The sequence below is a fragment of the Lemur catta genome, chromosome 3, assembly GCF_020740605.2.
Source record: "Lemur catta isolate mLemCat1 chromosome 3, mLemCat1.pri, whole genome shotgun sequence".
In the NCBI taxonomy this organism is placed as follows: Eukaryota; Metazoa; Chordata; class Mammalia; order Primates; family Lemuridae; genus Lemur; species Lemur catta.
The window spans coordinates 107,409,037-107,436,175 of NC_059130.1; the positions used below are offsets into that span (position 1 = coordinate 107,409,037).

Sequence of the window (27,139 nt, forward strand, 5' to 3'; positions counted from 1 at the left end):
AGCATGTGAATCTTGGGTCACAATGTAAAATGTATGCATCTTATTTGGGTTCTGGTTTAAAAAGTTTGAAAAATTACCAAGACTCCAAGCCCCTTATTTTTAAAGAGGAGAAAACAGCCAGAGAGTAAAAGTTGATTATTGCAAATCACACCCACCAGAGCTGGGCTCTGTACTCAGCCCTGCTGGGCTGGATGGCTTTTGCTCACAGTGACCCCATGAGGCAGGCTTCATTCTGCTCGGCAGAAGTGTGGTTACTCAAAATCACAGAGCTACAGAGGTGAGGGACCCTCACTTTGGTTCCAAGACCCATTTGTACCCCACAAATGCCACCAGCCACACCTAGAACAAAATGGTTTTAATCAATTGCGTCACCCTCACTCTCCTGGGAGCGGAGCAACAAAAAGGCTCGGCTCCTGCCCCCAGAGGACAGTAAGGCTTATGTGTCTCTCCACACTGCAGGGCCCAGGCTGGGCAGGCAGAGGGTGGGAGGCAGGAGGCAGGGAGGGAGAGTAGGAGGCAGGGAGGAAATGGCAGGTGGCTGGAACACAGGAAAGCAAAGGGGCCCCAGCTGGTCCTTGGGCCCCAGGGCCCAGCCCCAATACTCCTGCCCTCCCCTCCCTGGCTAGAGAAAGGTCATGGAGAAGAGACAGGGGAGCAAGTCCCAGCAGCAGGAGAAGCAGCAGCAGCTGTTTCCTTCACCAATAAATATACTTCATTACCAAGCTAGAAGAAGAGAGGGGTGGGAAGAGGGACTGGGGTGGGGAGATGGGGGAGAAGCTGCCACCTGTGTTGCTGGGATTAAAGCAATGAGATGGTGCCAGACCCCCTACCATTATCCTCACCCCCCTTGTCTTCTTAAAACTGTGAAAAAGCTTTTAACATGGCCCTCCTGTCTCCAGGGCTGCTCTGAAGCCTGACTGAGAGGAGGCACCTGGCAGAGACAGGGACTGAGGGAGGGAGGGAGAGAAGGGAGGCTGCTTTTCCCCAGAGGCTGCAGCTGGAGGGCTGGAGCCAAGTAAGCACTGAGAAGAAGGGGGAGGAAGGATGAACCAACTACCTGGAGCAGCTCCTGAGCTAAGAGCCAGGGGGGCAGAGGGAAGGGGAGGCTTGGTGAGTAGGGGGGTGACCGCTGCATCCAGTGTAAAGCTTGGAGCTGCTGAGGAGGGAGGGGGCTGAGTTTAGAGACTTTCCCATATGAGTGGCTCAGGAGACCCACTCCCACTCCCCTCAGAGCAGCAGGGGACAGAGAAAAGCCATCACTTCTTTGGTCTTTGTGGCGGCTCAGCATGTGGGGTGGGAAGGTGGGCAGAAAGGGCAGAGAAGGGCCCTTAGCAGGAAGCGCCACCTCAGCAGAGTAGGCCTGGCTGGGAGCTCTGGCAGAAAGGTCACAGTGAGGCTGAGGAGCGCCCAGTAGGAGAGTGGTCGTAGTGCGGAAGTGCTGGCAAGGGTGGGTGGGCTATGGTGCAGTGCCCCACCCTCTGCCAGGGCCCTTGGGAAAGGTAGAGCCCCCAGAGGTGCCCAGGGAGAGCAGGCACAGAGCCAGAGCCAGTGCCCAGGATGGGGCGAGGGTGCTCTACTATGGCCAGGGCAGGTGGCCTCGCCTTGCCCACCCCAGGGCTCCCATCCTTCCTTTTGCTTCCATTCTGACACTGTTGACTCCTTTTTCAGAACCTTCCCTGAAGACCACAGGGGAGCTAACCTTGCAGGCAAGGGAGCAAGAGTGGCAATAGGCCAAGGCTAGCCCTTACCAACTAGGAATCCCACTCCCCTTCCTGCTGCCAGCTGAAGGGCAGGATAGTCCATGAAGACAGTTTTAGCCTTTGCCTCCCCACCTGAGGCAGAAGGGATACTGAGGCAGGCCAGAGCCCTCCAGGGACATGGAAGCAGGAGGTGGGGGGCATACAGAGGGGTGTCCCCTCCTGTTCTTTTGCTCAGGGCTGGGGACAATCAAGGGACAATCAGCCCAAGAGTCTGAAAGCCAGCAAGTTGTAGCAACTTCCACCCCCAATGCCAAACTAACAAACAAAACAGGGGAAATGAAAAGATGGGGGGTGGGGAAGACAAACCAAAACAGAACCCCCTGACCTCCTGCCCAGGGCAGAGGGTCCAGCTAGTAGCAGGGGCTGGGGACCAGGGCTAGGAGGGCCTAGCTGGGCCGGCACTGCACCTGGCCCTCGGAGCTGTCCTCATCGTCAGAGGCCCCGGCACCCCCACTGCTCAGGCCTGTGATCCGGTAGCCCATGTTGAGCAGCATCACCTCCAGCGGGTCTGCGTTCATGCGCCGCTGGTTGGCCTGCGAAGCGCCCTCCATGTCTTCCACGACTCGGCCTGTGAGGTCTTCACTCTGTGGTCGGGGAGGAGGCAATGCATGTAGGCTCAGGAAGGGACAGACACACAGTATATGCACTGGGGCAGAGGAGGGAAACACAGACTGAACTATCTCCATGAGGGGATGTACACACCAGGAGATGTATACAGGAGGAGGAGGAACACACACCCTGGTATACATATTGGGGGGAATACACACATCAGGGGGTACAATGGGAAGGCTTACACCAGAATGTATATGGGGGCATACACATATACATGGGGGAAAGCACATACCAGGATATATTGGACACACATACCGGGATTGAGGGGGGCAGATAAAACTCCCCCACCTCATTCTGTTCTCTTGCCACTTCCACCAACCCTTCTATCTTTCTTTTTCCTCATCTCTCAACAGGGAATCCTGCAGAGCCCTCTCTCTAAGAGTTGCAGCACATTACCTCTGGAATCAGATACATCACTTGACTTTTGTTTTACCTGCTGGGAACAGGGAGGAGGTGGGGCAGAGGGACAGGGGAGGCATCAGGTAGGCTTGCCTGGCTACCCACACTGGGAGTGGAGGGGACCACGCTGCCTAAGTGTCCCTGTGGGCTGGAAACTTTATAGGCTTCACTTCTTTACTCTTCACAGTAACCTTTCAGGGTGGTGCTGTCATTCCCATTCCCCAAGTACAGATGATAAAACCTTGGGTCAGAGATGATTAAGTCTCTTAGGCAGTGAGTGAAGGGACCAGATGCAAATTTAGCCTCACCAGATTCCAAAGCCTGCAGTTCCCTTCTGATTGAGGGACTGGCCTCTGCACAGCTTCTGGGGGTACACACCACAGTGGCATATGAGGGAAAGGGTACTTAGGGAGCCTTTGAGGCACCCTTCTTATGAGGTGGATTGGAGTTTGGTCTGGTTCCCTTTCTGCCTGCCTGCACTCCTGTCCTTGGTGTATGCATGTCTCATCTTCCCATATGTGCATCCCATCTTCATGGGCTAGCTCAAGGATATGCTCCTAGAAGGCAGGAGCCAACTCTTGTACCCAGAATTGCCACTGCATTTGGAGCTTCCAGAACCTGAGGGCTCACACCCTGACATAGCCTGGGGCCCTCAGGCAACAGCTTATTCATCCCAGCAGCTTCTAGCTTCTGTATGGCTCATTTCTCCTCCCACTCCTTGCAGGTTCAGCCAGAGGCCTTGCATAGGGTCCCTGCCTGGCTTCAGCCATCTTGTCTGCACCCTCACCTCTGGTCGGGGGTTCCAGAGCCGAACAACAGGGTCGATGCCGCTGGTGGCCAGGAAGCAGTAGCTGGGATGTGGCTGCAGGCAGTTGACGATGGACTCGTCCCCTTGGAGCACGCGGACCAGGTTGGTGGTCTCCTTTTCCCAGATGAAGAAGGAGCCATCATCAGAGCCACTGACGATGTATTGAGCGTTGCTGGCGGGGGGGCAAAGGGCAGGGAGGTCAGGTGGGGTACTGCCCTACAGCCTCAAGTAGAGGCTGTGTGGCCTAGGACAAGGGAGCAGAGAAGTCTGGAGCCACTCAGTCCCCCATGCTCTGGGGTCTACACTTGACTCAGGACTCCATGCACATGGCAATCCTCTCCAGACTGCAGACCCTGTCACTATTCTCCTAAACCCAGGGTTAGCAACTGCCTGCGTCCCTCCTAGACAGTCTCTCACAAAGTATCTTCTTGGGGCCAGGATCAGATCTTACATCTTTTTTTTTTTTTTTTGAGACAGAGTCTCACTCTGTTGCCCAGGCTAGAGTGCTTTGGCATCAGCCTAGCTCACAGCAACCTCAAACTCCTGGGCTCAAGCAATTCTCCTGTCTCAGCCTCCCAAGTAGCTGAGACTACAGGCATGCATCACCATGCCCAGCTAATTTTTTCTATATATTTTTAGTTGTCCATATAATTTCTTTCTATTTTTAGTAGAGACAGGGTCTCGCTCTTGCTCAGGCTGGTCTCGAACTCCTGAGCTCAAACAATCCACCCACCTCGGCCTCCCAGAGTGCTAGGATTACAGGCGTGAGCCACTGCGCCCGGCCTGAGATTCTTGATTTGTGTTCATGTGTCTTAGCTACCCAAAGAAAGTGCAAACATCTGCAAATGATATTTGAGACTCAAGCTTTGTCCTTCAGAACCCAGGGCACAATTCTGAGCACATAATAGGTGAAAAGATTCCCAGCCTCTGAGGGCTCTTGCTTCATACCCCTAGAAGAGGAAGGCACCAAGCACCTAGATACAAAAACTAAGCCCGGGTGTATGCAGAGGGGGAAGAAGTGGAGGATAAAGGAATAGTCCAGGCACTGTGCTGGATGCTTTCCTTAGATTATCTCATTAGTGCTTGTTATGGCCTCATGAGTGAGTATGGCTGGTTTCATTTCATAGATGAAGAAACTGAGGCTGACAGAGGTGAAGCCATCTGCCCAAGGGCACAGAGGCAGAGCTGGGATTTGAGACTTTTCTAAAAGAATTATGCCCCCAACACCCCCCGCCCCAACCTCCTGTTGCCAACTGGGCTGTGCCCTCCTCCTCTTCAGGGCCTCAGACCTGCCAAAGAAATTGGCTTCCTTGATGTCCGTGGTGGTGTTGCAGTGGCCGCAGTAGCGGAACTGGTAGTCGTAGCTTCGCTCCCGCAGCACCATCTCATCCTCAGAGATGGAGTCCTTGCGGCTCGTGCTGCGGAGGCGGACTGGGCCACCGCCACCAGCTCCTTTCTTCTCCTCTGGGGGCAAAGATCAAGGAAAGGTTAAGTGTCCTGTCCCTTTCTTCCCCACCGCCCCCAATCTCTTCCCTACTGATGGCCCTGTTTCAACCCAAAGTTTTGGCACTATAAGGCTACCTTCCTTCACCCCTACCCTGGAAAATTGGGAAATGGTTGTGAGAAAATGGTTGGATCCAGCCCCTGAAGATGTTCATGAGGAGACTATTAATGCCAGCGGGGCCCTGGTTCAGGTCCCTGAACAAAGGCCTAGAAGCCTCAAGTATGCACAGACTCAAGGTCTGTTTTTGTGGCAGTGAGAGGCAGGAGAGGATGCCATGAAGCACTAGCAAAGAGAGCCCTGAATGGGTGACTTTTATAAATAGATTTATAGCTCTAAAGACAGAAAGGACCAAGCCTTTACCCTCTGGAGACAAGTTATTATGGATCCCAACTGAGGCACTGATCAGTTAAATGACAGGTAAAATCATACCAGTTTTCTCAGTTCCTTAAAAGTGCCTCTTTCCTGCCTGCTTCAGGGCCTTTGAGTGTGCTGGTCCCCATGTCAGCATCTCTGCACCTCCCACAGCTACACTATGTATCTAGTTAACTCTTCCTCCACATCCTTCAGATCTTAAACGTCTCTTTCTGAAGAACCTCAGGCTGACACCAAGTCCCCCTACCCTATACTCCTATATCATTCAGTCCCCAAGGACTCATCATACTCTTTGTTTCTGCTTCACTGCTTGGTTCCTTCACTAGGCTGTAAACTCCATGAACACAGAAATCCTATCTGACTTGTTCAGAATTTATTTCCAGGACCCAGCACAGTGCCTAGCACATGGCAGGTGTCTGATAATTATTCACTAAACAAATGAATTAATCACATGGTTAATAAATCGCAAAGGAAAGAGGTGGGAATCCGTGTCTGCCTCCAGTGAGCTCACCTTTCACGTTTATAGCCCTCACTGCAATGACCCAGTTCGCCCTCCAACACTACTGAGGTGAGCTGGGCGGGGTTTTGTGTGTTCTTTGTGCAGGCAAGGCAGTAGGTAGAGGCTCTGCTTTGTCCAAGGCCACACAGTTAGTACACAGTAGAGCTCAGAGTGGAACCCCAAGCCCCACACTCCATGCCCGAAGCATTTCTACTGCCCTGTGCTGTTGTCTCTGCTGCACTTGTACAAACAGAACAAAGGCAACAGCTGGCTGCTACCTCTCTCTCAGGTGCCCAAGTGGAGCTGTTAAGTCTCCGTCTGTGAGCAGGTGAGACTGTCCAGCAGGAGCCCACATGGCCTTACTGGGCTCAGGTTACTCCTATTCTGAGCACCAAGCATAACACCAGGTGCTTTAAACATGCTATTGCTAATCGTCAACAGAAACTCTCAATGGGAGGAGCTAGCATGCCCCCTTTTCAGATGAGGAAACTGAGTCTCAGAGAGACCAGTGACTGCCCCAGGGTTGCATGGTTGCTGAATCATCTGAATCCAGGCCTTTCCAATCCCAGAACCATGACCTCTCCAGGACATCATGCAGCAGCTCAAATAGTAAGAGTGACAGCAACCCCTCCTCAGTGTCCACTCACCACCGTCATTTTTGGAGAAGAGGGCAGCTGTGATGTCACGGCCCAATGCATCACAAGCGCTGCTGTGGGCCTGCTCCGGGAACTTCCCTTTGAAGTCGTCCAGGCACTCCAGGGCCTCAGCCACATACTTGAGCTCAAAGAGGCAGCGGGCCAAGCGAAAGTGTGCCTTCAGGTGGCATGGGTTTAGGGAGATGGCCTTGAGGCAGTCCCTCAGGGCATCGTAGTGGTCACCATCCCTGGGAAGGCAGGGGAGTGTGGCTTGGAGGTGGGGCCACATGGCAAGCAAGGGGTCCCCACTCAGTCTCCTCTGCCTCCTGTGGCCACCCCAGCCCACCTCTGACAGATCTCATAGTGAGGGGACTTGGGGATGAAGACAATCCTGGCTCAGTCCAGGCTGCCCTCTCAGGAGACAGAGTATGTTAAGGAACAAATCAGGAACCCTAAGGTCTTGGGGGTGACAAAAAATGGTGTCAGGCTGCCCTCTGCCGGGCACAGCGTGCAACTGCACAGCCACTCACCCCAGGAACCCGCAGCTCTGCAGCAGAAGGCCTGGCATCTTGCCCACCTCAGGCTCCCCAAGCCCTCCTTCTCTCTTCCTCTATCCACCTCCTCAAATCCCCCTGGCTGGCCTTCAAAGCCATGTCCAAGGCAGGGGGCCCTTAAGGACAGTTCTGTGGTCTGGGGATGCCAGAAGTGCCAGGCTGGGGATGCAGGGTCTGACCAGCAGGCAGTAAGCCCTCAGCCAGACCCCCCTCTGTCCTGGCTGACTGATCCACAGCAGCTGTGGCCTCTACCTCCTGGGGCTGGAGGATGGGGCCTGACAGTCTGGCACTGTCAGCTCTCTGGAAGCTGATGGCAAGGGGGGCTGTGCACGCCAGAGCTCCAAATTGTCCCCACTCACTTCTCCAACCTCCTAAAGCATGGATGAAGGGAAGTGGGAGTGCTTTGGGGGTAATGGGGGGAGTATGTGGGAAAAATCAAAGGAGAAGCCCCTCCTTCTCCCACCCTGTGCCAGAATATAGGAGACACGCTTCCCTAGCACCTGTAGGCCTGTCTCTCTGTTTCTTATCTAGAGAGCCAGATGGGTCGCAGGAGCCACTTCTCCTTCGGAAGCTTTTTTTTTTCCTGCTGGGCTCAGGTGGGACTAGGATCCTAACAGCACTCCCTGAAGATGATGGCTCCTCCACCAAGGGCATAGTTCACAACACTCCTGTGTGGCCAAAGCAGGCCTGACATGGGAAGGTCCCTCCTGACCCTCTCCTACAGCATTCAGGGAGCACCCAGCCCTTGGAGCAGCCATGCTCAGAAACCAGCAGTTCAGCTGGTGTGGGGGCAGGAAGGAGACAGAGCTGCTTTGATGGTGTGGCCTGCGTCAGAACGAGTGGCTGTGACGAAGGAGCAGGCGCTGTTTGGAAACCTAATTACTGCCTGCAAGGTGCCCCTCCGAGCTCCTGGGGAGAGCCAGACCAGAGACCAGCCAGGAGCCAGAGGGTGACAGCTCCACTGCATCCAGGAGCAGATGGCAGCCCTGGGGAGACTGGCCTGGGACAGAATGTGACATTCTAGGGGTCACTGGCAGGCATGTGAGGATGAGGGGGAGAGAGCAGGCTGGCCCCAGGGCTCACCCTTCCTAGACTCACTGCCAGATCAATCTCCCTGAAAGGACAGCCCTCGGCACATCCCTCTTCTGCTCAAAACTCTCCAGTAGATGCCCATCATGCACTGAATCGAGGCCAGCGCCACCACTCTGCATTCCAAGCCCTCCCCAGGCCGGCCCCAGGCTACCTCACAGACTCATCTCCTGCCAGTCCCTTCCTGAACCCTCTGCTCCAGCCAAATGGATTTGCTGTTCTGCAAACAAGCTCTTCAGTCAGTCCCCCGCCCCCACGCCTTTGTTCACACCATTTCATCTCCCTGGAATGTCCTTTCCCCTCGGCCCCTCCTCTCCTTCATCTCCTGTCTAAGCCTGCCCACAGTTAAAGCCCATTCAGATACCACGTCTTTCTGGTGCTGCCCTGATCCCCAGCTAAAGTGACCCAACTTTTCTTGATGCCCATAGCACTTTACCTGACCATTCACAAGACTCACTGCTTCTTACCTCTTTAATGCTGAATTATGTCCATGACTTTACCCCCTGTCCTGAGGCTGTGTGCTCTGGAGCATGAGAACTCAGGCTGACAGAACTTTATGTCCCTAGAACCTAGCACATAGTAGGAGCTCAGAGAACATATTGAAGGCACACATGGATTGGGAAATCACCAACCTCTCTTAGCAAGAATGCAGGAGGGAAGCTGAGCTCTCAGCCTAGATCCTGGATGAAGACCACTGCGTTCTACCCAACTGTTGGGACAAAGAGGCGAAACACCTCAGGATGGCCCCCAAACAGTCATCGCCTGGGTGTTGCTGCCACCTGAGCCCTTGGCAAACTCCTGATGCCTCAGCTAAGGCCATGGGGGTAGATCCTCCCCAACCCCCACCTACCATTCTGCTGACTTGGGTGGGTTTCTTAAGCTTCCCTCTCTGGCCTGCCTAGCTGCAGCCAGACGATGGCACACCAGCTGGCCTGTCTGTCTGGGCAGAGCCGACGGATGCCAGACGGAGCAGAAATGGCTGTGGGCCCAGCTCTATCCATCTCCCGTCCTGGCCCTGGCTGGGGGATGGGGGTCTGGCTGTCTGCTTGCCTGCTGGTGCTGCAGGCGGAAGGGCTGGGGGCCCTGATGGTCTCCAAAGATGAAGGATATGGACCTTCACTACCAGCCACCATGCCCCAGCATGACCCACAGCCAGCTTTAGATATCTGGGATCTTGTTTGTATTTTGTCCGAAGGGTCCAACAGAATAGAAAGCAAGCCCCAGGGACAAGGAGCTGCAGACATTTTAGACAGATACCAATTGAATTCACCAAACCCCTCATTTCCACCTAGCAGGATTCCACTGCTCCTTCAAAGTCCAATTCAATGCCCAATTTTCCAACAGTTGGGATTAACCACTCTCTCAACTCCTACTTCCCCAGTGGCCACAACACTTTATAACAAAGTACCATGTAGGAACTATTTGTGAACATGTGCCACTTAACTGTGGGCTTCCTCTGTGCTTAAGACTTCCTGATTAACGGGTCAGGTGCCTGCCCACCATTAGCTTGGAGGTGAGGAGGAAAGTCCTTGGCCAAGAAGCCCTAAGAGACAGCAGGATGTCACTGCCACCTTCCCTGGATGCCTCAGCAACTCGGCTCCATCAGGCCCACTGCCTTTTGGTCCAGTCGCCTCATCCCTCGTCCTGACCCAGGTCCCCTCTGCAATGCCCACTCACCACTTGCGCTTCATGTAGGCTGCAGCTCGGTTTCCATAAAGCATGGCATTGTGAGGGGCCCTCTGCACGGCCTTGCTGTAAAGCTGAATGGCCTGGGTCCACTGCTGGCAAGCAAAAGCCTCATTGGCTTGCTGTTTCACACGCTCCAGGTATGGGGGCAGCTCTACTTGGGGACTGCAGGGGAAACAGAGCCAAGTCAGACCAGTAAAAGAAGGTCAGAGCAGCCCCTCAGGAAGTCTATAGCCTAGCCTGAGGCCCACTCAGGTTTTCTGGCCCCTGGGATCTGCACTGCCATCTAGAAGAGGGGACCACTACTACCCCTGCCTGGGTTATTACCTATTACTGTGATAGGGAATAGGAACAATTCCAAATATTCTGAGCCAGTGAAAAAGAAGAGAGGCAGAAATAAAGCTGCTTAGACAAGTTTAAGGCAATTCTTAAACTCCTAGGCATGACAGTAGCTGACACCACCTGCCTCCAAGCTGAGCTGAACCTTATGAACTCTTGAGTCCCTCCTATAGAGAATTCTGTTTCTCTCAAGGGCTAGAGAATTTGAGTACCTCTGTATCCAAAGCCCAGCATAGGGCCTGGCAGAGAAGAAGGGCAAGAATATGTTAGAGGATGGGGGTTCATATAATGGGAAGGCCCATCTGTGTGGAACCCCTTTTTGGAGAAAGCTCAGTGCTAAGAGGCAGGTAGCTCCTGGGTCCCAACTGCAGCTACCCAGGTACCAAGAGACCAAAGCTTCAGTCTGAGCATGACTGGTGTCCTACTAGGTAGGAGTGGCAGTGGGACCACTAGCCACACTCCAAGAAGACTCTGTCCCCACCCTCTGTGCTGCATGCCTGGGTACAGATCAGGAGGAAGATTTATAGGACATGTTCTTCCCTCCAGTCAGTCCATAAGATGTAACTGGGACTTGGAGGGCAGGACAAGTCAGCTGGCCTCACCTGATATGTCCCCTACTCTCCGGCAGCCGGAAGCCATTGCTATGAAGGTGCAGGCCATTGGATACACCATTGGACACACCATTGGTGGACATCTTGCCGTTCTGGACTTCTGGCAGGAGATGGGGAGAAAGTGACAAAAAGAAAAATCAGGAAGAGATCCTCATTTCTTCTTGGTAGCCCTCCAGCTTCCACCACAGGGGGTTCCTTTGTGGGACTATTCTCCCAGGTAAGATCCATCCCCAGAAAGCAAGTTCTCACAGACCAGCTGGCAATGGCATAAAGAAAAGCCTGCGCGCCCTCTGCTGGCTAGCAAGGGACACAGCTCCAACTTGGCATTACCGTTAGCCAGAGGTGGGAGTGGTAATGACGGGTGAGGAGGTGCCTAAATCAACTGTAGGCCCCAGGAAGAAGTCAGTGAGAAGACTGAGCCAGGATGAGAAGGGGCAGGGAACTACTTCAGGTCCTCAAGAGCCAAGCCATGGAAAGAACCTGTCTTTTCCGAGGGAAGTGAAAAGGGCTGTGCTGCAAAACTCAAAGAGCTCTGACCTGGTGTCTTCCTTCTTACTATATAGATGGGGTTATTTCAGAAATTTGCTCTTTTTTGGGGAATCACAGCCATAATCCAGAGTAACGGGCAGGCTTCTCAGCAGGGACAGTGTACACTCAAGCTCGTCCACACTGCCTCCCTAAGGGAGAACTTACCCCCTGACGAGTGGCATTTTCTAGGCAAGAGGAAGGTGTACGGCCGCTGCTTGTAAGTCAAGTCAAACAAATAGACCTAGAGTTGAGGGTTCAAGAAAAGAGATGGAGGCTTTAAGGTAAGGATGTGGTTGGACTAGTAGCAAGGCCTTAGTGGCTTTTCAAGAACCAGGTTTTTGAACATAGTGAGTGTTGAGCATGGAACCATCGAGCTACCCCAGGAGGTGTTTCCAGCAAACCTCAGTAGGAAAATCTTCCTAGCTCTGACACTTGGGGATGGCTATTTGATTTACCCAAAGCCCTGTTTGAACAAATGTCATTAATCAGAATCACATTAAATTGGAAAGGTCCTCAGACGTCACAAAGCCAAATGTCTCATTTTACATTTACCCTAGCACTACCCCTGTGTTTTCATGATTCTTGGGACAGGTACAGGAATGTCTGGCCTGCATTCCTCTATTCTCCATCCCATTTCTTTTGTATATATTCACATCTTGCTTTGTAATGTCATCAACTGTTTTATTTGCCACATCTTCTGTCAGCCTGGGGATGGATGGTATTTCATATTTGTCTCTCTCATGTTTATGATAATAATGCTAGTTCCAGAGTAAGTGCTCAGTGTTTGTAGAATAAAGAAATTGCAAGGCTTACTAAATATCCTAAGAGCACACAAACAGAAGGTTTAGCAACCTGCCATTATTAAAGAACACTTCCCAAAGCCGGCCCAGAACCACAGCCTGGCTACATGCTCTGAGCCCCAGGGATTTCCTTCTAGGAAAATAGCAGATGAGGAAACCAAGTCTCGGAAAAATGAAGAGATTTGCTCAAAGTCATAGTTCACAGCTAGTCAATGGCGGGCCAGCGTTTGAAGACAGGTCTATCAATTCCAAAATATATATTCTTAACCAGAATACCATATTATCATATATCTACCTAGTTCATTAAAGAAAAAAAGAAAGAGAAAAGACTAGGTGGGGACATCTGAGAATTCCAACAATGCCATGTTTCCTTCACATTTAACTGTAACATCATTTAAAATGAGGCTGTTGCTTCTTGCCTGCCTCATGGCAATGGACGTTAGGTATGCAGCTCTGGCTGCTGGATATGGGACAGTGGTGGGCAGAGCCACCTTATGCAGCAGTATACATACCTGTTCCCCTCCCATGTTGACTAGCAGCTCTGTGCCATTGGGGCTGAAGGTCACATAGGTGGCAACCAGCACTCTCAGACGGTTGTTGTAGTCGGGAAGCTTCACTGGCAGGTGACCTGCAGGGAATAGACTAGTCATCCTAGAGTGAGGCTCCCAGTCCCCCTCGAAAGTGCAAGAGATTGTGAAATTTGCCATATTGAAAATGATAGCAATCAATTTCATCATAAAAGCAGCTTCAAATGTTGAGCCTTTACTATATGCATTGGACCAATGCTTTATATACTTTATCTGACTTACTCATTATAGCCCCATTTTACAGAAAAAAAACTATCAAGGTTAAGTATTACAATTTGCTGAAGGTCACACAATTGGCTAATGGCAGAGTCAGGATTAAAACCTAGGTCTGTCTAACTCTAAAACCCTTGCTCTTGGCCACTATGCCATGCTGCCTCCCTGCAACGCCCCAATAAGAGTCAGCATCCAGTCAAGAGTTTGGAGCCAGAGCTGTGCTGAGCCTTACCTGCTACGTAATACTGGGCCGCACCATCTGGAAGGGGTTTCTGCCGGTCACAGAAGGTGTGCACGCCTGCTGAAGGGCTCTGCTTCATGCTCTTTCTGGTGGGAAGGAAAATCATATGGGTTAAAATCCTAGTACTACCCCTAGCTAGACCAGACCACACTCACTAGAGGAAAACCTAAGTTTGTATCCCTGAGAGATACAGGAGGTACCTTTCTTCCTTACCTAAGCAACCCCAAGGTCTACCAACTAGACAGCTGTAGACACATACATTACAATGCTTTACAAGTAGGTCCTGTAAACTGTCTGGGTCCTCATGACCACCCTACCATCCCCATTTTACAGATGAGCACGCTAAGGCTCAAGGCCCACTCCAAGCCATGTAGTGTATGAGGGTCAGCAGTGGTTGCCCAGGCCCATGAATGAAAGCAAAGCAGGACAGATATTCCTACACCTGTCCCAAGAGTCATAGAAGGCCCTGGCTGGAGGAGCTACTCAGGTCTGGGGTTGCTGTGGCAGTTCTTGAGTATATTCTACTTTTATGGTTTAAAAAAATAAATAAAACAAAATTACATGTACAAAAAACTTACACGAACAAGATTATAACTTTGTACAAATAATAATAGTAAAAGAACTAGCAAGAAATATTATATATAGTGATTTCTTTCAGGTGATGGGATTATAAGTAATTTATTATAATTTTCATATTTTCCAAAACAAGTGTGGATTAATTTTTTAAAGACTAGTCAAGTGCAGTGGTGAGAAGGGGGAAAAGAGTAGAATGAGGAGTTTGATATGTAACTAACTGTGAACCATCGAGATAACTCACTACACCTTCAGACCAACCAAAATGTTTTTAAATCACAAAATTAAAGAAAACCCACCTCATAATGAAGAGGGCATGGCCATGAGAGAGGGTAGCAGGTTCCCAAGGACTTGCTCACAAGAGGCTGAACTCTTCCTACCTGTGGTTATGGATCATGCGAATGTCGTAGAGTCTCACGAAGGGCCCACTGGCCCCGACTGCCAGACAGTTGTTGTCCTGGGGGTTGACAGTGAGGCACTTGGCCTCTACCAGCTGGCCACAGTACTCTGTCAGGTCAATCAGCACCTCCGAGTGTTTGCTGTTCTCTCGAAGGTCATACTGGCTGTGAGAGAGGACAGAGTTAGAGGGTCAGAGTCCTTATGTGGACTGCAGGGGACAAGCCAAGTCCTTGTTATGCATTGGGAGGGGCTTTGGACCTGTTTGTAAATAATAAGAAGGTCAAAAACCACTCCCAATTCTTGAGTGCCCACTGTGTGCCAGGCAGCTGCAGCAGGCTCTCACATATTCTGTTTTATACTAAGAGAACCCCAAAGGTAGATACTACTGTACATATTTTATAGATGTCAGTATTATTGCTACTATCATACTACTACTGATCACTAACACTTAGTTAGAACATGCTTTATGTCCAGTATTGTCCCTAAGCGGTTTACATGTATTATTTAATTAATCCTAACACTATCCCTAGGTATCATTAGAACACTGAAGTTCAACGAAGTTAAATAACCTGCCTGGGATGATACTGCTAGTAAGTACAGAGCTGGGATAGCTTCCTGACTGCATTTTAACCGCTCTGCTTTGCTTCTTCCTAATCTAGCCTCTTTCAAGAAACAAAGGCAGTATGGAGGTAATAGAAAAGACAATCTGGAGATCATCTAAGAGCTACCTAAAATACCACAGGCCAAGGCAAGCCCAAAAGTCCCATCTATGCAGCAAAGGTAATGCCAAAAAGTCTGCCCAGGAGCAGCAAACTCCCACCATTTCAGACTGGGAACTTTCTGCAGCCAATACACAGGTACCAGAGAATGGATAGGGACATCATTCATGTGCTCATCCATCCACCTCTTGCCTGCACATCTGTAATAATCTCTCTGCTGTTCACCCTGTCCTTCTAAGACGTGCTCACTAGATTGCTCTTCCTAAAACAAGCAGAATGTGTGTTTTATATCAGTCTCCTGATCAAAAAATTGCAGAGATTCCTCAATACTTTTAGCATGAGTTTACTTTAAGTTTATTTTTACCAAATTTTTCAGCCTGATTTTCAAGACCTGATTTCATATCTCTCTCCAACCTTATTCCCCAGTTTTCTAAATGTGGGTCAATGATAACTACAGAATTCCTTACCCTGCACATGCATGTTTGTCCCTGCCTTCGCAAACTCTGCTCAACCTGGGGAATCTAATCTGCTTTTCCTTGCCCATCCAAATCCTGTCTGTTCTGGAAGGCCTAGCTTATGTTCACCTTCTTCTGGGACACCTCCCCTGACTCTGCCTATGCCTAAGTGCTTAAGGATCCTACCCAATGCACTACACACTCAGCTTCTACCAGCTGGCTCTGGCACAGTCTGGTCAGTGAAGGTCAGCAAGTATTAATACAACACAGAGTTAGACCTGACACTGACCAAGTGATGTCTTCTAAATACTACGCTAAGGTTTTACATATGCTATCTCAATTTTAATGCTCAGACCAATAAGGAAGATACTATGACTATTCCCATTTTACAGATGAGGAAACTGAGGTTAAGGAATGAAGTGACTAGCCCCAGACAAACACTGAGTGAGAGAGCTAGGATTTGACCCCAGGTCTGTCTGACTTAAGTGCCTTGCTCTTAACTATTGTGTTATAGTTTATACGTGACTTAGATACTTCCCCTTTGTAACAGGGAAGAGGGCACAAAGTCCGATAGGAACTCCAGAGACAGACTAAAGCACGCTGGGGAGATAAGGAAGAAGTTCTAAGGTCACATTTGAAGAAAGGAGTTGAAGAAAGGCAATGACATTGTTTTAGGATGAAGGGAAGTAGGGGCAAATGGGCAAATGTATAACAATACAAGGCACTGGAAAAGGGGACAGACAGTTCACTTTACCATTTCTGGCTGGCTTCCCCCACTCCCAGGCATATGCCCATTTGACCTATTCAGGAGAAATGTAACAAGTGCCTCTATGTGCCAGACACTGTGCTGTGCTCTAGGGACACAACCAAGAACAAGGCAGAGAGAGGTTCTAGGAGAGTTTACTATTTACTGAGGATACAGACAAAAAAGTAAACCCACAACTAAAAATAAAATAAAGGAACTACAGATGGTGATTAGAGTTATAGAGGATGTAATTAGAGTCCTGAAACGAAGAATGTCTATCTACTTTAGATAGGATGGTCAGAGAAGCTCCTGAAGAGGTGACTCAAGCTGATCTCCTTAGGGTAAGAAAGAGGCAGACATGGAAAGAGCTGGGGACAGAGAATCCAAGTAGAGGAAACAGCAAGTATGAATGCCCAGGGGCAGCACAGCATCTGAGGGGGTGAGAGAAGGCCAGAGGGCCTAGAGGGAGGGCAGGGGAGGATAAAGAGGGAGGGAGAAAGGTAAGAGTGGAGTAAGCAAATGTTCCCAGCAGAGTTTGTACACATACAACCTTCCTGGCGACAAATGGGCTGGACCTCTGCATAAGGGAAGGAGCCAGGCCTGTGGAAGGAAGCACTGTGGGCAGAGGGGATGTGGGAGCCACCGTGCAGTGGGAGCAACAGAGGTACTGGCCCCACTCGATGCCCTAGACCCTTACCGGATAAGCCCATCCTCAGCAGCACTCCAGAACGTGTTGGGCCACATGGGCGCTGTGGCGATGCGTTTCACCCGGTTGGTGTGGTCTCCAAACATGTGGATAGTCTCCTTTACTGTTAGGTCGTGGACATGCACCTTGGAGTCAGCTGCGCCCGTGATCAAGATGCGGTCCCCAGCATGAGGCAGGAACTGCTCAGGGGAGAGTGAAGAAGGGATTGGTGGGTGGTAGGGTAGAGTTGCCCACGGAAGAGAGGCTAGCCTGGATGTCAGCACACCTTTCCCTCTCCACATCAGATAAGAAAGTGAGCTAATCCAAGACAATCCACTAAAAAACTCTGGATATTGAGTAGCAGCCTATAGGCCTAAAGGTCAAAATCAAGACACATGCCTTTCCTTTGCCAGAGTAGTCCTGACCTATGCCAAGTAAGACTACCTGAGGGAACCTTTTCCTTTGATTCTTCCCCAAGTAAGAGCTGAGTGGATGATAATCATAGCTGTTATCACTTAGTAAGCATTTACCATGTGCTAGACACCAGGGCAGCTACTTTATCTTATTGATACTTAAAATAACTCCATTGAAAATTGAGATTCTTTCAAAAGGAGCAAACAAAACCAAATAAAACAAAAAAACTGCGGTTCAGCACTAACATGCAGCAGACTGTGTTCAAATCCAAGTCTATCTGACTCCCACATGCCATACCGCCTCACAATGACTATTTAATAAACTAGGGACTAAGTAATAAATTAGTCCTAAAGTGAAAAGGACTTTCAATGTTTTAAGGGAGTGGGTATTTTAAGTTGGTTCAACTGTTTCTGAAGAACAACTTGGTAAAAGGCAACAAAGATAAAAACTATTTCTATCCTTTTTTGTTTTTTTTCTTTGAGACAGGGTCTTGCTCTGTCACCCAGGCTAGAGTATAGTGTCATGATTATAGTTCACGCAACCTCAAACTCCTGGGCTCAAGCAATCCTCCTGCCTCAGCATTCCAAGTAGCTGGGACTATAGACATGTGCCATTACTCTCAGCTAATTTTTCTATTTTGTTGTAGAGACAGGTCTTGCCATGTTGCTCAGGCTGGTCTTGAACTCCTGGCCTCAAGTGATCCTCCTGCCTCAGCCTCCCAAAGTGCTAGGATTACAGGCATGAGCTACCACAGCCAGCCTATTTCTATCTTTTGACTCAAAACTCCCACTTTTATGAAATAATCCTAAAAGAAAAAAGGACCTGGTCAGAAGTGCACAGAGCAGCACACCTTATAATAGCAAATATTGGAAAGAGCTCAAATATTAGACCTTGGGGAAGGGCTGAGGATCAAGGATACATCTCTATGTAGTTACTATAAAAAATGAGAACCCCACCATCCTAAGTCGAGAACAAAATACTCCAGATAACATTTGGTAAGAATAAAATAGCTGTAACCATAGCTTCAAATAATGAAAAAAGAAAGTATGTAGTTCTAGCAACTAACTTTGAGGATGAAAAATATTTGGGGTTGGTATTGTGTTCTTCTCTTCTTTCTTGAGTTCAAAAGATTGAAATCTCTTTTTCTTTTAATTGAAAAGTTTCTCCCAACCCACAACAAGGCTGAGTGGTGGCATTGGGGGAAGGGCATTATTCTGCATTTACACAGCTAAAAGTCCCACTTGACTTTACGAGTTCATGCAAGAGCAACAATTCACTCTTCACATAGGCCTTCTCTAAGGGCTCATTAGGACAAGGGCTAGAGGAAATAGACAGAATTTAATCATTTTTAGGGACCACCATTATTAGTCTTTAATCCCGTCTGGAGACAGCATAGACTTCACAGCAGATATAAACAGGTGAGCACTTGGTGATGGGCTTATGGCTGCAGCCACTCTTGTCACACACCGTAGTCGCCACCAGGGGGAGAGCATGGGTTAAATATGTCTATATTGTTTTGAATACCCGAAGAGAAGAATCCGCTGTTTTTTGTTTTACCAGAAGAGGTGGCTCAGAGTCTGTGTATATGTGCCTTGCCCAAGGTCTTACCCATTTAGGGAGTGTCAAGATCACTGTCAAATTCTGGTTTCAGGACTCAACGTCTTGTGTGCTATGATGCCAAACTGATGGCTTAGGTCCCCTTCCCCAGGTCTGACTGTACTGGATCTAACACTCTACAGTGGCAGAAAGCAGTTTCTGTTGGTCACATAAGAGGTGAATCATCATTGTTCTGTCTCTAAAATCATAGAAATTCATCTAGAATTGGTCCCTAGAACAAACAGGAGATGAGAATCACAGCTTGGGAAAGAGGAATAGTTTAGGGAAATAAAGTACGTTTTGAGCTCTCATATCTACCTTCTCGTTCAGGTACCTTGTAATTCTCTTGGTATTAATCAGGACAATATTTCTTAGATTAGCGAGGCTTTCCAAAGGACAACCTCACTGTCACGTACACTCATTTTAGAATCTCAGAGCTGGAAAGGTCCTTCCTTACAGGTCATTTCCTCCAATCTGAAACCTAGGAGATAAAGTACCTAGTGCGTGGACTACCTCAGGATAGGACATTTACTATATCTTCCGAGAACCTAATCTACCTTTCTCAAATAGCTCTAAGTATGAGACAATTCTTTCCTTAGGCCCATATTTGATTCTGTAGACTCATGGTTAGTAGTCCTAGGTCTGTTCTGAGACCAAAAGGAACATGTCTCAGCCAGGTACAGTGGCTCATTCCTGTAATCCCAGCACTTTGGAGGCCGAGGTGGGAAGATTGCTTGAGCTCAGGAGTTAGAGACTAGCCTGTACAACATAGCGAGATTCTGTCTCAAAAAAATTTTTAATTAGTTGGGTATGGTGGTATGCATCTGTAGTCCCAGTTATTTGGGAGGCCAAGGTGGGAGGATCGCTTGAGCCCAGGCATTTGTGCGAGCTATGATCGTACCACTGCACTCTAGCCTGAGTGACAGAGCAAGATCCTATCTTTAAAAAGAAAGGAGACCAGGCGTGACGGCTCACACCTATAATCCTAGCACTCTGGGAGGCCGAGGCAGGTGGATCGTTTGAACTCAGGAGTTCGAGACCAGCCTGAGCAAGAGTGAGACCCCCTGTCTCTACTAAAAATAGAAAGAAATTAGCTGGACAACTAGAAAAATATATATATACAGAATAAATTAGCCAGGCATGGTGGTGCATGCCTATAGTCCCAGCTACTAGGCAGGCTGAGGCAATAGGATTGCTTGAGCCCAGGAGTTTGAGGTTGCTGTGAGATAGGCTCTCTAGCCCGGGCACTCTAGCCCGGGCAACAGAATGAGACTCTGTCTCAAAAAAAAAAAGAAAGAAAGAAAGAAGGAACACATCTCATGCTATTTCCACATAACAGGGTTTCAAAAGCCTGAAGATACTTGTAAGTCTCCCTCTCCTCAGCTTAACTCCCTTCCACCAACAAATCAAAAGGTTCATTTCCTATGAAAAGGTAGAACAGCTAAAAGCACCAGGCCCAGGCTTTACTTTTAACAATTATCTCACTGAACTGTCATATCAACCTGTGGATCACTACTTCGTTTTTAAAAAATTAAATGATTTATTTATTTCTTTGTTCATGAATCTGGGAGATTTTCCTTAGCTGCTTCCTTTTTTACAGATAAGTAAACAGGCTCAGAGAGGTCAGGCAATTTGCCTAGTTCACACAACTTCCAAGAGAGGCAAGTCTAAGTTCATGTTCAGAACCATACTCACTCACATAAATATAAATTCATTTAGAATTGGTCTCTCGGCTCTAAGAGAGGAAGAAGGGCATGGAAAAGACATGGAGTTTTAGGAATCACCATCAGATGCTAGATTACAAGGGTGCCTGTGATCCCAGCAGTTACACAGGACATACAAAAGCCAACACGACCATGCCCATAGCCCATTCACCTCTTTGACTTGCTCTGGGCTTACCCTGCTCACCTTGACAGAGAAGATATTTGCAGTGTGTCCCGTGTGCATGGAGAGCAGCTTCTTGTGGTGCAGCGGGTCCCACACAATTGTGTGCTGGTCGTCAGAACCAGAGGCCAGCAAGCTGCAAGCAGAGCAAGGGATTCTGACCTTTATTCAAGTTCCCAGGTCCCCTTCCCTCATTCCACGTTTCCAGTTTATAAGGAGTTAGGCCATACAGAATTTGAAGAACAGTGGATGTCACACAATTTAAGGTTATCTTATAAACATTAGTTGATTCTCTTCTGTTTTGTTTGGAGGATTTCCCATTATTCCTTGAACACACTGGCTTATTAAAAAAGAAAACAGGGTTTGGATGGTCATCCAACATTCTATATATCTGGGATTAATTGTTTAACCATGTATTAATAATTATGGGCCAAGCTTAAGAACAGCAGAGAGTAATGGTCTTTTTTCACTTGGGTCCACTCTTTTCCTTATATCCACTAAGGAAGGAACCTCCTTCTCCCAGCCTCCTCACTCCCTTCTCCACGTGCTGTGGCTCATACTTACTCTCCTTTCTCATTCCACTCCAGACAGTTGACACATCCTGAGTGACCCTGGGGGAGCAAATTGAAAGGGACAAGAAGAGAGCTGGTTAGAGGTTCTCCTGGGAAACTCAACAGAGAAGTAGAACTGAACAGGTAAGCCAGCCTTCCCATTTTCAGTGTTTTCCGGGTACTTGTAAGTAGCCAGAATTGACTTACTCTGATTAGCATCTTACAAGATGTAAAGCCCTTTCATATTCATGATCTCACTTGATACTGGGCACCTCTAAACCATAAAGGGTAGGTTTCACTGATCCCATTTTGCAGAAAAGTAAACCGAAGTTCAGACAGTAGAAAGCAGTAGAAGTGGGCTGGGTGCGGTGGCTAATGCCTATAAGCCCAGCACTTTGGGAGGCTGAGGCAGGAGGATCACTTGACCCCAAGAGTTTGAAGTTGCAGTGAGTGAGCTATGATCACACCCTGCATTCTAGCCTGGGTGACACAGCAAGACCCTATCTCCAAAAAAAGAAAAAAAAAAGTAGTAGAAGTAAGATCTAAACAAATTTCTGCTTTTATCACCATAAGGGATAAGGCAACAGTCCCTTCAAGGGACATCCCCTCCACCACAGAAAATTTGCCCAGAGAGCATCTGACCCAAGGGCAACCAATTAGTTAATTAACTAGAAGGCTAATCTTTCATTCATTCAGTTTCTATTTATCAAGCACCTACTGCATTGCTAGGTATTGTTCAGATGCTGAGGGTACAGCAGTATACAAAACAAAGTCCCTGGGTCTTCTGGAGCTTGCTTCAAGTAGGTGGAGCCTGGGTTAGTAAGGTAAAGTGAGCCACAGTCTTGATTCTGGGGATTTGAATCTAGAAACATGAAGAGACTGAGGCAGTTAGTGGCAGAGCTGAAGTATAAAGCACACATGGAGAGAAATAACAGCAAAGCTAGAGTTATGAGGACACAGGATCCATGAATAAGCAGAAGGTTTGAAGGAGCAGAAACAAGTCTTACATGACAGAAGGAGAGAATCGGTCACTAGGCATTCCTACATACTGTTCTTTCTGTTCCTTCACCCTCCCTCATTCCTAACAGTGCCTTGATTTATATTTAATTATCTCCCTGCTCCAAATCAGACCATGTGTTTCAGGAAGCATAAGTCCACTGTCCTTGCCACAATGACAGGTTCAGGTTCAGGAACTTAGGCCTAAACCAAATAGGATGTGGCATTCACTTGGCCACAGGGATTGGCTCAGAAATGAGCCTGTAACCCCAATCAGATGCAAGGGGGAACAGTTGCTGGCAGATCCTAGAAAAGGAGTTTTCTCATTCTTAGGAGAGAGTCTATGGAAGAGAAGCCTTTCTTCCTCAGGAGCCTGGGTGTACTGAAGTGCCACCTAGAATTGCTGTACTCATTTGCCATCACGAGGGAAGCCATCCTGAAATCAACACACAGAGGAGAACCCAGCTAAGGCAATCATAGAAAAATGGAGCCACAGTGACCAGAGTAACCAACTTGGACACCTACCCTACTCCTGCACTTCCAGTTAAGTGAGCCAATCATTTCATTATCAGTTAAGGCAATCTGAGTTGGGGTGTTATTTGTGAGCCAAAGCACCCTAATCAACAAACTCCAACTCATTCTTCAGGTCTCAGGTGACAGGTACTTCCTTCAAGATGCCTTCTCTCTCTTGTAGATTTGGGAGGGAGGCACGTCCTGCCTGTGTGCCTCTACTGTCATGCTGCATCATGGCACTGTGTTGACTTGGCTGTTTGAAAGCAGGCTTTGTGGGTTATATTAATTGCATCCTAAAGGCCAGTTACAGTGCCTGGCATATATCTGTTGCTTAAGTGAATAAATGCGTGGTGGCCCATGCCTGTAATCCTAGCACTCTGGGAGGCCGAGGCGCGAGGATCGCTCAAGGTCAGGAGTTCGAGACCAGCCTGAGCAAGAGCAAGACCCTGTCTCTACTAAAAGAGGAAAGAAATTACCTGGACAACTAAAAATATGTAGAGAAAAAAATTAGCCGGGCATGGTGGTGCATGCCTGTAGTCCCAGCTACTCAGGAGGCTGAGGCAGAAGGATTGCTTAAGCCCAGGAGTTTGAGGTTGCTGTGAGCTAGGCTGACGCCACAGCACTCTAGCCCGGCAACAGAGTGAGACTCTGTCTCAAAAAAAAAAATAAAAATAAAAAAATAGGCCGGGCGCGGTGGCTCACGCCTGTAATCCTAGCCCTCTGGGAGGCCGAGGCGGGTGGATCACTCGAGGTCAGGAGTTCGAGACCAGCCTGAGCGAGACCCCCGTCTCTACTAAAAATAGAAATAAATTATCTGGACAACTAAAAATATATATATAGAAAAAATTAGCTGGGCATGGTGGTGCATGCCTGTAGTCCCAGCTACTCGGGAGGCTGAGGCAGTAGGATCGCTTAAGCCCAGGAGTTTGAGGTTGCTGTGAGCTAGGCTGACGCCACGGCACTCACTCTAGCCTGGGCAACAAAGTGAGACTCTGTCTCAAAAAAAAAAAAAAAAAAAGTGAATAAATGAGTCCAATAGGACCAGTGGAAGAATTGAGAGATATGAACACATTTACTCTCCCAACTGTCTAGTCAGAAAATGCTTTAACTCTGCCTTTTCCTTCCTTCTTTTTTATTTATTTTACTTTTATTTATTTATTTAAGAGACAGGTTTTTGCTCTGTCACCCAGGCTGGTGTGCAGTGGCACGATCACAGCTCACTGCAGCCTTGAACTCCTGGGCTCAAGTGATCCTCCTTCCTCAGCCTCCCAAGCAGCTGGGACTACAGGTGCACACCACCACACTGGCCTCCTTCCCTCTTTACCCCTTGTCCTGTACAGATTCTCATCTGGGGTGAAACTCATTTCTTCCCAGGTTCTCCACTTAAATACATTACTGACATACTCTGTTCAAACCAGCCTGATCACTTGCTAACCTAAGTTCTCTTGCCTTCCCATGGCACTTGGTTGAAACCTCACACATGTCGTTAGTCACTCTTTCTGGGTCAGAATCATTTTTGTCCTTAGTCCTCTCATTTTCCCACCAGGCTGTAAATGACTTGTGCCAGGGGGTCACACCTTCAGCTTCAAATCTTGCAGAATACCAAGGACCTTGAATGACTGCCACTTACTGAGGGCTTAAAAAGAGCTAGGCATAGAGTTAAGCTGAGCACTTGTGGTAGGCAGAATAATGGCCCCCTACAGATGTCTGTGTCCTAATCCTCGGAAACCTGTGAATATGTTATTTTAGGTGGCAAAAGGAACTTTGCAGATGTGATTAAGGTTAAGGACTTTGAAATGGGGAGATTATCCTAGATTATCCAGGTAGGCCCAATCTAATTACATGAATCCTTAAAATTGGAGAACCTTTCCCGGCTGCCAAGAACTGAAAAGATGGAGGTATGAAAGGGACTGGACCTGCTGCTGCTGGCTTTGAAGACGGAGGACGGGTGCCAGGAGCCAAGAAACGCAGCAGCCTCTAGAAGCTGGGAATAGCTAGCAAATGGATTCTACTCTAAAGCCTCCAGAAGGAACGTGCACCTGACAACACCTTGATTTTAGCCTGGTGAGACCTTTACCAAACTTCTGATCTGCAGAACTGTAAGATAATAAATTTGTGTTGTGTGATAATTTGTTATGGCAGCAAAAGGAAACTAATATAGCACTCTACGTCCATAATCATCTTTAAGAGACAGGTATCATTACTCATTTCATGAATAAGAAAAACAATGCCCAGAGAGGTTAGGTAATCTGCCTGATGTGGCACAGCTAATAGTGACAGGATGCAGGATTTTAACTCAAGAGCCCAGGCTCTCAAGTACTATCTGAGAAATGCATTCATGCTTTTGAATGTATTTGTCTTCAAATTAGGAACCCATCCAAAGTACAGAAGACAGGGTCCACAGTAGACAAATATGATACTTATGATTCATTTTTACATGGTAAAAAATATTAATAGCTCCAGAGGCAGGTAAGTTGGAGAAAGTATAGAAAGAAGGTTCAGGCAAGATTCTAAAAAAATGCAAAGTAACCATGATAAAAATATTAATAAAGAGCTTAAAAAATTAGAACACACATTTGGGAACCTACTTTACAAGAAACAGAGTGTTTATGAGGAGTTATTTTGGCTGTGATAAATAAGGTTGGCTTGGTTTTAGGTAAACAATCTATAATCATCTTGAAGAATACAATGAAACAAACTGAGTTTATGACATAAACAGTGGTAAAAAAAAAAAAAAAAGAAGAGGAAGAGAAAAAAACTTTTAAGGAATTGAGAGGAGGGGCTGTTTAGAGATGCAAACATTTCTACCTAGGGTGAGCCTTGCACACCAGGGAACTGGAGGAAACAGGAAGTATACAGGAAAAGAACCTGCCATAAAAATACCAAATCTCACTGAAGTTCCAAATTACAACCTAACCCTCAGTTCCTACTTAACTTTATTAAATATTGATTATAATTACTATTCATTATAAGTCCCTAGACTGTGCTAGGTAGCATGGTGTTCAGGAGGAAGAGGAGGCAGGGAAAAGTATTTTATTACATTGCTAAGAATTGTAGGTACATAATGATGATAAAAGTCAACGGACTTCTAATGGTTTGATTACTGCTTTAAAAGGCCTTATATAAACTATGCACTCCCTTACAGGCTGTACTACTGTCCCCACCATGGTATGACATTGCCTAGGTAGAATACTAGATATTATATACACGATCTCATTATCATTTCCATTTTACAGGTAAGCACCAAGTCTTGGAGATATTAAATAAATTACCCAAGGTCACACAAATTGTAAACACCAGAACCCAGATGAGAACCCAGGTCCATCTGACTACAAAGTATTTTTTTGGCTATGCTGGACTACCTCAAATGCCACCCTTACCCCACGTGTATTAAAAAGATAAGAGCAGGTGTGGTAGGTTGTGCCTATAATCTTAGCACTCTGGGAGGCTGAGGCAGGAGGATTGCTTGAGCCCAGGACTTTGAGGTTGCAGTGAGCTATGATAATGCCACTGTACTTTAGGGAGCTACGATGGGCCCACTGTACTGGACTCAGGGAGACATGACTGAGTCAGACAGACATACTGCCTGTCCTCACAGAGCTGGTGAGGTTTTTGTTTTCTGCCCCTCTTCTCCAAATCTATAACACTAGCTTTCCTCTATGTTGTTATGTCTCCTCATAAGCATCACTTCAAATGGCTATAGAATATTCATCCAAAGATTAAACCATATTTATTCACTTCTCCCTCAGTGTTATTACACTTAGGTGCTCTGATTTTGGTGCATTGATCTATTTTAAAAGTTCAACAGGAAAAGAACATTTACAGGTGACCAGGAAGCCCAGACTAGGCCCAATGCTATGGTGTTTTGCATTTGATTGAAATATATAAAATCTGTGTTGCAACCCATGCTGCACAGGAAGCTCTGATGAGCAGTCATGCTGTGGAAAAGTGTTTTAAAATGGGAAACTATCAATAAATACAATTTAGTACAAAATAATCTACCAAAATGGGGGGCCCACAAGGGAAAAATAATAAATGTCATTCCTGCTGGGGGGAAAATATGGAACCTACTGCATTAAAGGAATAAGAAAAGCAAAGAACTAGGTAAATCTACAAATCAGTATTTATCATGGTATAACCAAAAGGACCAGAGACCCTTTTGTCCAAATTTATATTTAATATTTTATAACAGGAAGCTGAGGATCTGAATGAAGCTGGTTAGTGAGAGGCAGAATTGTAAAGCGAAAGAGCTGTCTGGGTTCAACTCTGGCTTGGCCTCATCCTAGCTGCACAGGCAGTCAGTTAAGATTCCCAAAGCCACAGATTTTTCATAAGTAAATGGAGATGACAATAATATCAACTTGACAAGAAA

The 27,139-nt window shown here is 47.7% G+C and overlaps 1 protein-coding gene across 6 annotated transcripts in view; it reads right to left on the reverse strand.

Moving 5' to 3' along the window:
* Positions 1–340: 340 nt before the first annotated feature.
* WDTC1 (WD and tetratricopeptide repeats 1) overlaps positions 341–27,139 on the reverse strand; it is a 61,893-nt gene continuing 35,094 nt past the window's right edge. For 2 of the 6 annotated variants that reach the window (XM_045545831.1, XM_045545833.1), the window contains exons 4-16: positions 21,272–21,318; positions 20,723–20,843; positions 16,826–17,013; positions 14,191–14,373; positions 13,229–13,323; positions 12,709–12,824; positions 11,562–11,637; positions 10,860–10,968; positions 9,910–10,083; positions 6,602–6,837; positions 4,869–5,043; positions 3,559–3,751; positions 341–2,344 (exon numbers count right to left, since the gene is read on the reverse strand). In XM_045545831.1, the coding sequence (XP_045401787.1) occupies positions 2,147–2,344; positions 3,559–3,751; positions 4,869–5,043; positions 6,602–6,837; positions 9,910–10,083; positions 10,860–10,968; positions 11,562–11,637; positions 12,709–12,824; positions 13,229–13,323; positions 14,191–14,373; positions 16,826–17,013; positions 20,723–20,843; positions 21,272–21,318 (1,911 nt within the window). In that variant the 3' untranslated portion in view covers positions 341–2,146. The remainder of the gene's footprint in view (positions 2,345–3,558; positions 3,752–4,868; positions 5,044–6,601; positions 6,838–9,909; positions 10,084–10,859; positions 10,969–11,561; positions 11,638–12,708; positions 12,825–13,228; positions 13,324–14,190; positions 14,374–16,825; positions 17,014–20,722; positions 20,844–21,271; positions 21,319–27,139) is intronic. The other 4 variants (XM_045545834.1, XM_045545835.1, XM_045545837.1 and 1 more) reach the window with 3 other exon arrangements.